Source organism: Ursus americanus, chromosome 23 (genome assembly GCF_024610735.1).
Source record: "Ursus americanus isolate L20-20 chromosome 23, mUrsAme1.1.p, whole genome shotgun sequence".
Taxonomy (NCBI): Eukaryota; Metazoa; Chordata; class Mammalia; order Carnivora; family Ursidae; genus Ursus; species Ursus americanus.
Window position 1 is genome coordinate 24990977 of NC_142149.1, and position 13504 is coordinate 25004480.

Below are 13504 nucleotides of genomic sequence, written 5' to 3' on the forward strand. Positions count from 1 at the left end.
TTGTTCTGAAACAACGAGCAGATAATGACCACGTTTAAGTGCTGTAATAAAAGCCGGCTGGGACATAAGGGGCCTCTATCGCTCTCGGGTAACAGTCACTTACCTGGCTGCCACATGCAGAGTAAAGCAAGGGAAAGTCCTGTCAGAGGCAGGGGTGCCCCAGAAAGGCTTCCTAGAGGAGGGGAAGCTCAGGCTGGACCCAGTGGGGTGGGAAACGCGCTCCAGGCCTGGAGACCTGACCGTCTGAGTTAGGGGTGGCCTGGGGACAGGCTCTCTGGCTGGGGACTGAGTGGATGGGTTTAATGGACTTGCTAAGTTTAAAACAGTGCAGCTGCCCATGAGCCACAGAATGGATAAATCCGTGGCATGAACGGGCCACCATGCAGAGATGGGGAGGGAGAATCCCCACTCACACTCCACCCCTCGAATGACACCCACAAAGAAGCCAGACGTGAAAGATCCAAGCTGTATCTTTTCCTTTTATAGGAAGACCCCAAATGGGCAAAAGTAGCCCGCGTTGTTAGAAGCCAGGACAGCATCCCCTGCAGGGAGCAGGGGCTGGGAGGGAGCCCGAGGAGGGGGCAGCTAGGTACCAGCAATGCCTTGTTTCTTGAGATGGGTGCTGGCTTCACAGGTGTGTTCAGTGCGTGAAAATCCATCGAAGTGTATACTTACAATGTGTGCACTTTTCGGTAATTTTATAATGAGTATGACAGCTGAGGGGCCAGGATGGGAGCCAGCAGGGGGGAGATGGTACCATCCCAATGTTACTCTCAAAGAAACCAAGGCCCAGAGAGGCAAAGGTTAAGCATGTTGCCCTGCAAGCTGAATAAATGTTTCAAAGATTGATTTATTTGAGAGAGAGAGCACGTGCACATGCGAGCGGGGCGGGGGGCTGAAGGAGAGGGAGAGAGGCGGGAGCCCGACATGGGGCTCGATCTCACGACCCTGAGATCATGACCTGAGCCGAAATCAAGAGTTGGACCCTTAACCGACTGAGCCCCCCAGGTGCCCCAAGAAGTGTTTTAAAAAGGGAAAAGAGCTGGATTAGATGTGTCTGCCTCCCTCCCCCTGGGGTGCTTGACCAGGCCTAGGGGGTGCCCAGCTCTGTGACCCAGTACCCAGCCCTGGGCCAGCATGCCTGTTGCTCAGCAAGGGTTCGTTGGGTCCTTAGCTCACATAGCTTGAGAGACTACGGAATGCAGGGCTCCAGAGTACAAGATGTACTGGGCTGGGGTGAACTTTGCCCACTGGCGCTTGAATATAATACCCCCAGGCAGCGTGTCCCTGGACCTCGTGCTCGCCAAAGTTTTAAAGGCAGGGACCAGTCTGCCATAAGTGCACCTAACCCCTGTCTGACTCATAGCACACTCTCAACAAAGCCTCATCGAGTGGAAAACGATGCTCCAGAAAGGTGGGTCCCTCACTAGGGGCTGACTCAGAAGAAGGGTGTTCCACATGGCTCCTAAGCCTGGCCCCTCACCCCTTCCCTATAGTTATTGGGATTTTGACAGGTGGGAGAGAGAGAAAGCAGGTTGAGCAAAGGGGTAGGAGTGGGACCCTCGGAACAGATTTCGTGTGATGTGAGCTGGCAGCAGGGGAAAGAGGCAGTGGGAAGAAAAGCCCGGGGGTGCTTGGACTTGGCTCCATGAGCAGCAGGAAAGACTGCAGGTTCATGGGCGTGAAACAAGGGGCACAAAGGAAGAGTCCTCTCTCGGCTGCAGGCGGGGGCATCAGAGGGCAGAGGGCTGACCCAGATGGAACTCGAGAGTAGAAGGGAAGCAGAGGAAGGGGAGGCAGGGTGTGCACACCACTCCGTGACTATTTTCTTAAGGTGGGAGACCTGAAGCACCTGGATAGTTCAGTAGTTCACATGGACAGATGATTCAAGGCCAGCTGGGAGCCTCAAGTGCCATAGTAACACGGTTGGACTTTGTCTTCTAGGCTTTAGGGCACCACTGAAGGTTTAGGGGAAAATGTAATATTATCCTTTTGTTCATTCATTCATTTATTCAACGAATAGTTCATTTAACTTATTTAACCACGTTTTGTTCTGAGCGCTTGGCAGTGTTGTAAGTGCTTAGGACACATCAGTAAATGAAGTAAAGATAACATGGCAGCAGGAAGAGATGAGAGAAGATATAATAGGCCAGTGACGTACATCATGTGTTAGAGGTGACGGGTGCTGTAGAGAAAAGAAAGAGCAGAGAAGGTAAGGAGAGTCACTGTGACATGTAGAAGGGACTAGATGGGATGGCTGGGACGGGGCAGGGGGGAGGGAGGTGGCGGGGGGGAGTGCAGATGGAGAAGAGGGAGGAACAGCCCTGGGGCACTCCCACGCCAAGAGGGGGATATCAGCCAGGTGGAAGGAAAAGACTCCTTGTGCGGGCAGGGATCTGGGCTCCTAGGACTCAGAAGGGAAGGGACCAGAATCCCATGGAAATTGCTCAGGGGGAAGTGAGTGCCTGGGCTAGTGTAACAGCTGAGGGGCCAGGGTGGGAGGCATCAGGGGGGAGATGGTATCATCCCGACGTTACCCTCAAAGAGACCAAGGCCCAGAGAGGCAAAGGTTAAGCACGTTGCCCAACGTCACACAGCTTGAAAGACATAGAGCTTGTCTTAGTGAACACTGACAGAGTCAAAAGTTTCAACTCTGAATATTGGTTTAACAAAAGCCTGTGAGGTTTCTACGCTGGAAGGATGAGGACACTCAGATGGAAAGGACAAGACAGGTGCGGCCTCATTATCAAACAATTAGTAAATCGAACAAAAACAGTCAGAACAGATTGCTTTAAACGGTGGAAGTAGACGCCAGGACAAGGTTAGCCAGTCTGGACATATTTACCCCTGGAAAATGAACTTGGGGTGGGGAGTGGTGAGGCAGGGTACCGTTTTCATTTTTAGGGTTGGACTTTTTAAGTTACCTGAAGGTCTGTAACGTAGACGAAAATAAAAACGGGGATTATTTACATTGGCAGTTAGGGAGTAAGGAGTTTTATACCCTCACGGGTTAACCCTTGCCGCACATGGATGAGATTGTGGGTGGGGTTTTTTTATTCCTTGCTTATATTTTCTGAGCTTTCTGGAAAGTATAGCTAATACTTTACAAGAGGGGAATAAAAGATCAGTTCGCTTGTGGCCTTGGAAGAAACGACCGCTCTGAAATGCGTGTTTGAATGTATTCCCCCTTCTCCTTCTGCAAGGCTTGGTAGGTGGAGTTTTATTCAAAGATGGGAAGGGGTCTTGTCCGGACTCAGGGGTTCCCCAGGACAGGAGACTTTCAGTGCTCAAACCAGGACAGTGCCAAATGGGGATTGTTGGTTGGTCACTTGAGGCTTTGTGATTTACAAAGCTCTCTCTTTATCCCTTTGCTCCTTTGAGCTCAGCCTAGCCAGTGAGGCAGGTGGAGTGATGGATGGCCTTCCTGAATTTCAAGGAGAAGCAAAGAAAGCACAGAGAAGCCCCCTATCCCTTCCCTGGGAGAGGCTTAGAGAAGTGGGCTCTTCAACCTTATGCATCAATTGATTACATGGATAAAATAAAACATCGATCTAAAAAAACAAACAAAAAAAAGAGTGGAACTCTGGAATGACAGAAAGCAGAGCAGTGGTTGCCTGGGAGGGACGGGCTGCAAAGGGGCACAAGGGAACCCGTGAGATGATGGAAATATTCGGCATCGGTCCTGTGGCGGCGGCTTTGCCAGTGCGCACAACCGCCAACCCCCTCGGGTCGTGCACTTTACACGGGTGCAGTTTATTGTGCTTCAATTATCCCTCAGTCGGAGAGGGAGGAAAATGAGGAAGCAGGTGACGGGGCCTCGTAGGCAAGCGCGCACACCTCCAGCACCTGCTCGAGTGCACACCGGCGCTCTGTCAGCTTCACGTGCCTTCTGACCCCAGAGCTCGGGGAGCACCTGTCTGACCCCGTCACCTTCTTCGGGGGTGGGGGGAGCACTCTGCAGCCTGCTGCCGCAGCACTGAGCTGTTCTCTCTGACCGCAGGACTCCAATCTGTCTGTGCACACCGACAACCCGGACCTCACTCCCTGCTTCCAGAACTCCCTGCTGGCCTGGGCGCCCTGCGTCTATCTGTGGGCCGCCCTGCCCTGCCACCTGCTCTATCTGCGGCACCATGACCGAGGCTACATCGTCCTCTCCCACCTCTCCAGGCTCAAGACGGTCAGGGGCTCCGGGATCTCCTGTGGGCGGGGCTGGCACCTGGAAGGTTCTCCTTTTCACGGTTCTCCTTCCTGCCCCCCTCCCCAAACCACCATGAGCGGCTGGACAGGGTCTCCTAGCTACACCCAGGGCCATGGCAGCCTGCCAGCTGGGTCTGCAGTCAAATGAGATAGTCTCTGCTTGCGGAAGTTCAGGAAGCTTCTCCGCCAACGTTCTCCCCACCCATGGGAAGCTTCTGGTGCCCAGCCTAGCTTCCAGGGCCAGACCTAGGGCAGGTCTGGTGGTTTCAGAATAAGAGGCCCTTCTCTGGTGGGAACTGTGCCTACCTCTAGAGATTGGAGTCTCCAATATGTGCCCTGTTTGTAGGCCGTGGGCGTCCTGCTGTGGTGCGTCTCCTGGGCTGACCTCTTCTACTCCTTCCACGGCCTGGTCCATGGCTGGGCCCCTGCCCCCATCTTCTTTGTCACCCCCTTGGTGGTGGGGATCACCATGGTCAGTGTGGGGCCCAGGAAGCGGATGCGGGAGGGTCTCCAGCGGGTTGTGGGACTGTGATGGGGGAACAGTGGGCTCTCGGGAAAGGGCTAGACACCATAGCAGTGGGAAGAGGATGGGGTGATCGCAAAACATCTGGCTACGTGGGGTGGGGAGGACAGAGGCTGGTCCAGGTGTGGGTGCTCTGGCCCAGCCTTCCTTGCCCTCCCTACACAGCTGCTGGCCACCCTGCTAATCCAGTATGACCGGCTGCGGGGGGTACAGTCCTCAGGGGTCCTCATCATCTTCTGGTTTCTGTGTGTGGTCTGTGCCATTGTCCCCTTCCGCTCCAAGATCCTTTCGGCCATGGCAAAGGTAAAGGGAAGGAGGGGAACCTGCCGGGGGCAACCCTGTCTGGGGGATGGCCTCAGGGCTCGAGGTCACTGCTGGGTCCCCGGCTGCCCCTCCCCTGCTCCCAGGACCTCCCCTTCTGTCCAGTCCTTTCTGTGTTGTCCCCTATTTGCTGCATCTTTTTGGGGAAGCAGGCTGGGGGCCTGGGGTGAGGGCCCGTGTAACACGGGGGACGGGGGCCCGACACAGCTCTTGTAGAATGCTCACGGGAGTGCAAGGGACTGTTCTGCAGCCACGACCACCACCACCAAATGCGGTGTCTGACGGGGTATCTGCCAGCGTCTGGGTCATGAACACGTGGGTGCAGACACACATGAATAGTTCCGTTCTACCTGGAAGTCCCATTATCCCGCTCTCCCCCTTTCTTCCCTTCCCCTCAGTCGTCTGGGCTTCGTCTTGACCTTCGCTGTGGTGATGGGGTGGGTGTTTCTCCATGTCAAGGGGAGGCCATCAAAGGGCAGGCTCGGAACGCTCCTCTTTTTTTTTTTTTTTAATAATATTTTTTTATTATATTATGTTAGTCACCATACAGTACATCCCTGGTTTTTGATGTAAAGTTCAGTGATTCATTGTTTGCGTATAACACCCAGTGCACCATGCAATACGTGCCCTCCTTATTACCCATCACCAGCCTATCCCATTCCCCCACCCCCCTCCCCTCTGAAGCCCTCAGTTTGTTTCCCAGAGGCCATAGTCTCCCATGCTTCATTCCCCCTTCTGATCACCCCACCTTTCTTTTTTTTTTTTTAATGTTTTTTTTATTACATTATGTTAGTCACCATACAGTACATCCCTGGTTTCTGATGCAAGGTTCGATGATTCATTAGTTGCATATAACACCCAGTGCACCATGCAATACGTGCCCTCCTTATTACCCGTCACCAGCCTATCCCATTCCTCCACCCCCCTCCCCTCTGAAGCCTTCAGTTTGTTTCTCATAGTCCATAGTCTCTCATGCTTCATTCCCCCTTCTGATCACCCCCCCCTTTCTTTATCCCTTTCTTCTCCTACCGATCTTCCTAGTTCTTATGTTTGGAACACTCCTCTTACTGTCTGTGTGATCCTAGGTGAGTTGCTTAGGCTTTTGGAGGCTGATTTCCCGATTGCAAATGGGGTATCATTAGATTTCCTACCTTGTAGGGAGGGTTGGACAAGGTGATGGAGGTGGGGTGCTTGGCAAGTCCTCACGGAACAGTGGCCCCCTGTGACCTTTCCCCATCTCTCAGAACCCTCTGGGTGGGAGACCCAGGTGCCACCTGGATGCTGCCTCCTACCCCAGAGGCGCCGGACGCCCCAGAGGACCCCTCGGGGCAGGACTGTGGGCCCAGAATTCCCCGAGCCTCTGATGGCCCTCCCCCTCTCCTCACAGGGCAAGATCGCAGACCCCTTCCGCTTCACCACCTTCTATGTCTCCTTCGCCCTGCTGCTCTTTGCACTCATCCTATCCTGCTTCAGGGAGAAGCCGCCATTTTTCTCCCCAAAGAATGTCAACCCCGTGAGTTTTCCATGGAAGCTGGATGGTAGTGGGGGTTCCACAGCCCACGCCTCAGCCCAGCCCTTACCAGCAGCCCCTTTCCCTTCTAGTTCCTTCCATCCCCATGTCATCTGCGCAACTGGGGCTTGGGGCAGGAAGGAACAAGGGCTCCCGCTCCCTCTGCTCTGCTTTGAGAGGCTTCTTCCTGTCCTACCCTCTCATCTTCTAGAATCCCTGCCCGGAACTCAGTGCCGGCTTCCTCTCCCGCCTGTCTTTCTGGTGGTTCACAAAGTGAGTTGGCTCTTCCTCCTGCCTGGGCCAGAGGGAGGAGGAAAAGGGAGGTAGGGAGGAAGGGGAGTAGGCCAGAAGTTGAGCCTGGCTCTTTTCCCCTACCCCAAACCCTGACCCCAGAGGGCCCTGCGGGCAGGGGTGGACAGGGAAACCTGTCTGTTTGGGCTGGGGGCTGAGTGCAGAGGCCGGGCTGGCCCAGCTGTGGTCCCAGCTGCAGGCCAGCCCGGCATCTGTCACATCACAGGCACAGGCCCAGGGGGCTAGAGGGGAGCTGTAATTAGTTCCCGGCTCTTCAGTCTGGGATAAGCTTGCAGCTTGTCATCTCCTTGGCCGCCCCACCGAGTGGCTTGAGGAGAATAACTGTGTCGGTGATGCACGGAGGAGGCACCTGGTTCTGGGACTCCATCCACCCGGCCTTGTCCTCTCCCGGCTCCCCAGTCAGTGTGAATTTCATCACCAGGCCCCAAGGGTCAACGGGGCATCTGGGGAGGAGGGGGAGAAAGGGCTGAGGTACGAACTTGACATGGGAAGCAGTGACCTCCAGCCTGTTCCCTGGGGGAATAAAGGACACACCGCCCTTGGCCACAGCACCTTAGGGAGACCCTCCTCTGGAGACCCTGGGGCTCTGGAGACCCTGGTCCCCAGCTCTAGACTGCTAAGCTCTGCCCCTGTGTGGGGCTGCTGCCCGCCCCAGGATGGCCATCCTTGGCTACCGGCGCCCCCTGGAGGAGCAGGACCTCTGGTCCCTGAAGGAGGACGACTGTTCGCAGAAGTTGGTGCAGGGGCTGCTGGAGGAGTGGAAGAAGCTTCAGGAGCAGGCCAAGCGGTGAGGCCCTCCCGGGGGTCCCCCATATCTCCCGCACCCCACTACCCATCCCCCAAGTTTCCTGCAGGGGAGGCTGCTAGCCTGAAGTGATTGCAGGGGTGGGGGTGGGGAGAAGAGGGCAGGGGGCTGCTGAGGTGGGACACTCAGGCCGTCAGCTCTACTGACTCCAGAGACTGGCTGACACTTCTGTGACCCTTAGTCTGTCCCAGGCATGGCCCTAAACATGTAGATGAACTCAGTCTCTAGCAGCCTGCGGGGGAGGCTCTGTTGTCTCCAGAGATGGGGACGCGGAAGAAGGAAGGTTGGACAGTGCCCTCAAGGTCCCCTAGTGGCTGGTGGCCAAGCTGGCATCACACCCAGGGTCTGGCCCACAGCTGCGTTACTCTGCCCAGCCTGAAAAGTGGTTTCCAGGAACTTCCCTCAGAAGGGGAGGGGGCCGGGGGGAGAAGGTTGAGGCCAGCCTCTGCTCTCCATCCTGCGTCCTCCTGTTTGGAGGCAGGGGCTGGAGGAGGTGTCCCTCTGGCTGAAGGGTCTTCCCACTGGCAGCTTTGCACAAGGACAAGGAACCCGTCTGGCCAACTGGCCAACTGCCCCACCCCAGAACTGGAGCTCGGAGTCTTCCTTCCCTCCCCATGTCTGACCCCAGGACTGAACCCCCTTCCCTCCGGCCCATAACCAGGGGCCTGGGACTTCAGGGCTTGCTCAACCCAGAGCCCCTAACTGGCCACTGGCTGGTGGAGGAGCCGGGGACTTGGGCTCCGTCCTCAGTGTCTTGGCTTCCCTGGCTTGGATCCTCGGAGAAGACAGACGGACCCGCAGTCTGTATGCTGCACCCCCTCTCTTCCTCTCCCTGTTTCCCCCTCCCTGCTTGGCTCCCCAGTGACTAGGTCACTCTCCTTCCCCGCCCATGTCTCCCTTCCCTGTCACCAGCCTCTCCGGCGCCACCCTGCCCTGCGGAGGCCACGAGAGGACTGGGAATGGCTGGAGTTAGAGCCCTTGGGGTAGCAGTGAGGACAGCCCATGACAGGTCCCCAAGCACCTGAAGATAGAGTCACTTGGGGGAATTCGCACCTGGAAGGTCATGGTGTCCATCGCTCTCCCAGTCCTGAGAGCCAAGAAAGCAGGTCCCCCCTCCCCCTGCTCCTCGCCAGCCCCGGCTGGTGCTTGGCTCCTGGGGACATACGTGCCCGTTTCTACCCACGGCTCCTTCCTCCCTGAACCAGAGACGAGGCTGCGGCGGCATCTGGGACGAGAGCGTCCGAGGAAGATGAGGTGCTGCTGAGGGGCCGGGCCAGGCCCCGGCAGCCCTCCTTCCTGCGGGCCCTGCTGGCCACCTTCTGTTCTACCCTCCTCATCAGCATAGGCCTCAAGGTGATCCAGGACCTGCTGTCCTTCGTCAACCCACAGCTGCTCAGGTCTGACCACGTGCTCTTTGGCTGCCACCCTCCCTGGGCTAGTGGGGGCTGCTGGCTGTCCCTGAGGACTGAGCCCCGAGGGACAACATGCAGTGAAATGAATCCTAGACCAGGACCGAGGGGCCTATCCCCCCTCGCTGTGTGACCTTTGGCAAGTGACGATGTCCCTGCACCTCAGTTTCCTGATTCACATTTAAAAACCTGTCTTTAAACCACCCCCCCAACGATCCTACGATCCTACGGAGAGGTGGCCCTCTTCCCATTTTACAAGAGAGGAAGCAGGGAAACTCAAAGCCAACAAACACGGGAGGAAGAAGAAGCTCAGAGAGGCAAGCTGGCCCCAGGGCACACAGCTGGTCAGGATGGAGTCCAGGGCCCTGAACTCCAGCTGTGGTGCTCCTTCCCGTTGATAGGCTCTGTCATCTGTCGCATGGGTGGCTCGGACTGGGAAGAGCTCTCAAAAGAGGGGGTAAGAAGGACAGCCGCCTAGCAGCTGAGCCCCCCAACACCTTGTTCCTCCATTCATGCGTGTCTGCATTCTCATTCAAAAATCCTTATTGAGCTCCCAGTGTACCGGAACGGGCCAGGCACGAGGGATACAGAGCTAAATAAGACAGGGTCTTAAAGTCTTGTGGGAGAAACCAGCGTGTAAACCCATCAGAAGGGAGTGCAGGCAGAGCTGCAATCACGTGTCTGGAAATCCACGGGAGGGGCAGGGAAGCCAGCCTGGGAAGGAGCAGGAGCAGGGATGTCCCTGCCAGCAGGGGAGGTCATTGAGTTTGGAAGAGCCGGCAGGTGCTAGTTGACTAGGTGAGGAAGGGGGAGAGTGCAGCCCATGCGAAATGACCAAGGCCTCAACCGGCATGACTCAAGAACTCCAGGTATTTCTGAATTCTGGAGCAAACGGTGACCAGAGGGACGGGGAAAGAGGGAGAGCTAAGGAAATCCTTGAAAGATTTGAAGCCAGGGAGGGGCATCTGGTTTGCATTTCAGAAGGATCTCAGCCAGTCGTGTGGGGGGTGGATGGATGGATGGAAGGGGGCTGATCAGGTCAGAGGTGAGTCCAGGCCAGGAATGAGACTAGACTCAGGCACTGCTGGGGATGAGGGAGGGGTCAGGGGCCACCTGGGTGCTGACCTGGATAACTGGAGGGGGACGAATCTCTTTCACGGAGACGATGCATGCAGTGGAAGGAAGGGGCTGGGCACCGGGCAAGGTGGTGAGTTGAGTCTTGGCGACGTTGGGCCCGAGGTGTGGGGAGGCCCCCAAGGGGACATTCCCAGCTAGCTGGAGACCATGTTTTCAGAGCCATTGGGTAGAAACCCAGGGTCCTGTATCTGTGGCCGGGCTCTCCCAGAGGGCTCATGTAGGGGCCCCAGACAGAGTCCCAGATAAGGGGTGAGCAGAAGACTGGCTTGGAGGGGCCAGAGTCGTGGAGAGAACGGATCATGGAGCAGAGAACAGAAAATGCTTCTGGAACAAGGCATGGCTTCCGGTGCAGCAGGAAGGCAACATAGAGTTTGCTCATGAGCACCAAGAATGGAGGCTGAGACAGAGGGCAAGGGCCTAGAGTGGGGGGTCTGCCTTGGAGAGCAGGGCCATGGAGATCTAGAAACTTCCTGTAAAGAGAATGCATTCAATTTCTGCGGCTGCTGTAACTAATCACCACAAACTGCGCGGCTTAAAACCACAGAAATTCGTTCTCTCCCAGTTCTGGAGGCCAGAAGTCTGAAATGAAGTTGTTGGCGGGTTGGCTCCTTCTAGAGGTTCTGAGTGAGAATCTGTGGCAGGCCTCCTAGTTCCTGGTGGTTGCCGGCAATCTCTGGCGTTCCTAGACTTGTAGACCCATCACTCCAATCTCTGCCTCCAGCATTCTCCCCTGTGCGTGTGTGTGTGCTTGCGCGTGAGTGTGCGCACGTGTGCACACTCCCATCTGTGTCTCTGTGTGCAAATCCCTTTCTTCTCTCATAAAGACACCAGTCACTGGATTAGAGCTCACCCTACTCCAGTATGACCTCATTTTAACTTGATTACATCTGCAAAGACCCTGTCTTCGAATAAGGTCACATTCACAGGTGCCAGAGGTTAGCCCTTGAACATCTTTTCGGGAGACGCAGTCAACACACAGCAGGAGGAGGGGCCTGGCTATGGGAGCAGCTCCACGGGGTCGAGGGGAGGTTTGTTCCAACACGGAAGAGACTTGGTCAAGCCAATAGGTGAAGGTACAGAGCCGCCAGCAGAGGTGGCTCTATCAATGATCGGGAGAAAGGGGAGCAGTGATGGAGCGTGTTCCTGACCAAGTGGATGGTGGTCAGGGCTCAGCAGGGCAGGACCGGGCTTGGAAAGCCAGAGGGACACCTGCTTTCCTGAGGCAGAGGAGAAAGAGAGCAAATGCTTGGAGGGAAGGCTGTGGTTGGAAGGGAGTTCTCGCTGGGTGGTTAAGTGGCAAGACATAAGTGGGTAGCTACCAAGCGGAGTGGGGAGTGCGGGCAGTGAGAAGGTAAGAGAACAGAGGTGAAGGGAGCTGGGGGACAAGAGGTGGCTTAGGGCCCTGGGGAAGGTCACTGAGCAGCCCTGGGGACCGCTGATGTTGGAGAGGGTAGAATTTGGATTTGAGGGGGGTGAGTCTGTGGGGTCATGTGGTAGGCTCAGCCTCCAAGGAGAAGATGCAGGAAAGTCTAATCTGTGAACATGTGACATTTCTTCCTGCCATGTGGTTCAAGAGGCAAGAAAGGCAGGCAGTTAGGCTGGCAGTGAGAGCGATGGAAGGGGCAGGCAGCGGGGCCATGGCAGGTAGGGAAGAGGGGAGGGCAGAAGGGAGGAAAGTTGGTGGGTCGTGGTCTTGAGGCAGCACTGGGCTGAGTCTGGCTGTGGGGGTGGTCTGGGTGGGGGCGTGGGGGGCCAGCAGCCCCGACCTGGGAGGTTTCGAAGGCAGCCCAGAGTGGAGGCTGAGGGCGGAAGGGGAGAGCGGCGGTAGAGGGAGCAGCCTGGCGGAGCCTCCCCGCCCTCATGCCTCACTTCCCTCCCTGCAGCATCCTAATCAGGTTTATCTCCAACCCCATGGCCCCCGCCTGGTGGGGCTTCCTGGTGGCCGGGCTGATGTTCTCATGCTCCATGATGCAGACTCTGATCTTACACCAGTATTACCACTTAATGTTTGTGTCGGCGTTGAAACTTCGTATGGCGATCACAGGTGTCATCTATCGGAAGGTCAGCTGGAACAGGGCAGCGGGCGGCTCCAGAGGCCAGCTTGGGGAGTGCTGGAGAGGCTCATGGGCCCTGCCCCTTACCCTGCTGTCCACCCGCAGGCCCTGGTTATCACCAATTCAGCCAAACGGGAGTCCTCTGTGGGAGAAATTGTCAACCTCATGTCTGTGGACGCCCAGCGCTTCATGGACCTCGCTCCCTTCCTCAACCTGATGTGGTCCGCACCCCTGCAGATTATCCTGGCCATCTACTTCCTCTGGCAGGTGACTCCTGAGCTCAGGCCTCTGCCCCCTTCCTCTGACTTTGACCCCGCCAAGAAAGGACAAGAGAGGGCAAATCTGGGTCAGCAGAGGGCTGCATGATGGACACAAGAGCTTCCCTACATATTTGGGTCGGGGACAGGACTGCGAGGATGCTGGTGTCTGCAGCTGAGCGTTCCCAGCCTCTGCGCTTAGCCTTCTCCCAGATCCCAGGGAAGGAGAGAGAGGGACTTGGAGGCAGGATGGGGGCGAGTCTGGCTGTCACTGTCGGTCGGTCTGTATTTGCCTTCCCGTGTGTCTGGCCAGCCTTCCATGTTTGCCTGTTTGTCCCTGTCTGTTGTCATTATCTGATGGCTGGCCGCTTCTGTCCATGTTCTCAGCATTTGGGCTTTTTCTGTAGGTCTGCTTTTCGCTATCCCTTTAGCAAAAGACTACCATCTTTTGCTTCCTGCCCGACTCCGTGTTTCTGATCAATAGGCTTCCATCTGTCTGTGGGGTTCTGTGCACATACTTTAGTTATCTGTCCTCTCAGTCCACCCGTGTCTCCACAGAACCTGGGTCCCTCCATCTTGGCGGGGGTGGCTCTCATGGTCTTGCTGATCCCACTCAATGGAGCTGTGGCCATGAAGATGCGTGCTTTACAGGTAAGGGCTACCATGGGTTCGCTGCTCCTGCCTGGATCACCTGGCCGCCTGCCCAGGGGGGAGGCCATTCACTAACCTCGAGCTCCTCCCTTGCCTTGCTCACTGAGTAAGGATGGCTATAAGCCACTTCCACAGACGTTAGCTCACTCTATCCTCACAAGATCCCCGAGAGGGTTTTAGCAACATTCTCGCTTCACATCGGAGCAACCAAAGTCCAGAGAGGCGAGGGCAGTCCAGAATCAGGCCCAGCAGGGCCTCAAACCTGTGTCTTCCGGTCTAATGAGAGCCTTCTCCCACACTGTGCCCGGTGTGAATAGCCAGTTGTCCA

General features: G+C 56.3%; 1 protein-coding gene across 2 annotated transcripts in view; it reads left to right on the forward strand.

Annotated features, from left to right (window-relative positions):
• The window catches only part of ABCC3 (ATP binding cassette subfamily C member 3), a 43921-nt gene that overhangs the window by 7393 nt on the left and 23024 nt on the right, over positions 1-13504 (forward strand). Inside the window, exons 2-11 of one of the 2 annotated variants that reach the window (XM_045773104.2) lie at positions 4001-4177; positions 4544-4669; positions 4886-5023; positions 6429-6554; positions 6763-6824; positions 7519-7650; positions 8874-9065; positions 12098-12275; positions 12374-12535; positions 13084-13176. In XM_045773104.2, coding sequence (XP_045629060.2) covers positions 4001-4177; positions 4544-4669; positions 4886-5023; positions 6429-6554; positions 6763-6824; positions 7519-7650; positions 8874-9065; positions 12098-12275; positions 12374-12535; positions 13084-13176 — 1386 coding nt within the window. The remainder of the gene's footprint in view (positions 1-4000; positions 4178-4543; positions 4670-4885; positions 5024-6428; positions 6555-6762; positions 6825-7518; positions 7651-8873; positions 9066-12097; positions 12276-12373; positions 12536-13083; positions 13177-13504) is intronic. The other variant, XM_045773106.2, reaches the window with a different exon arrangement.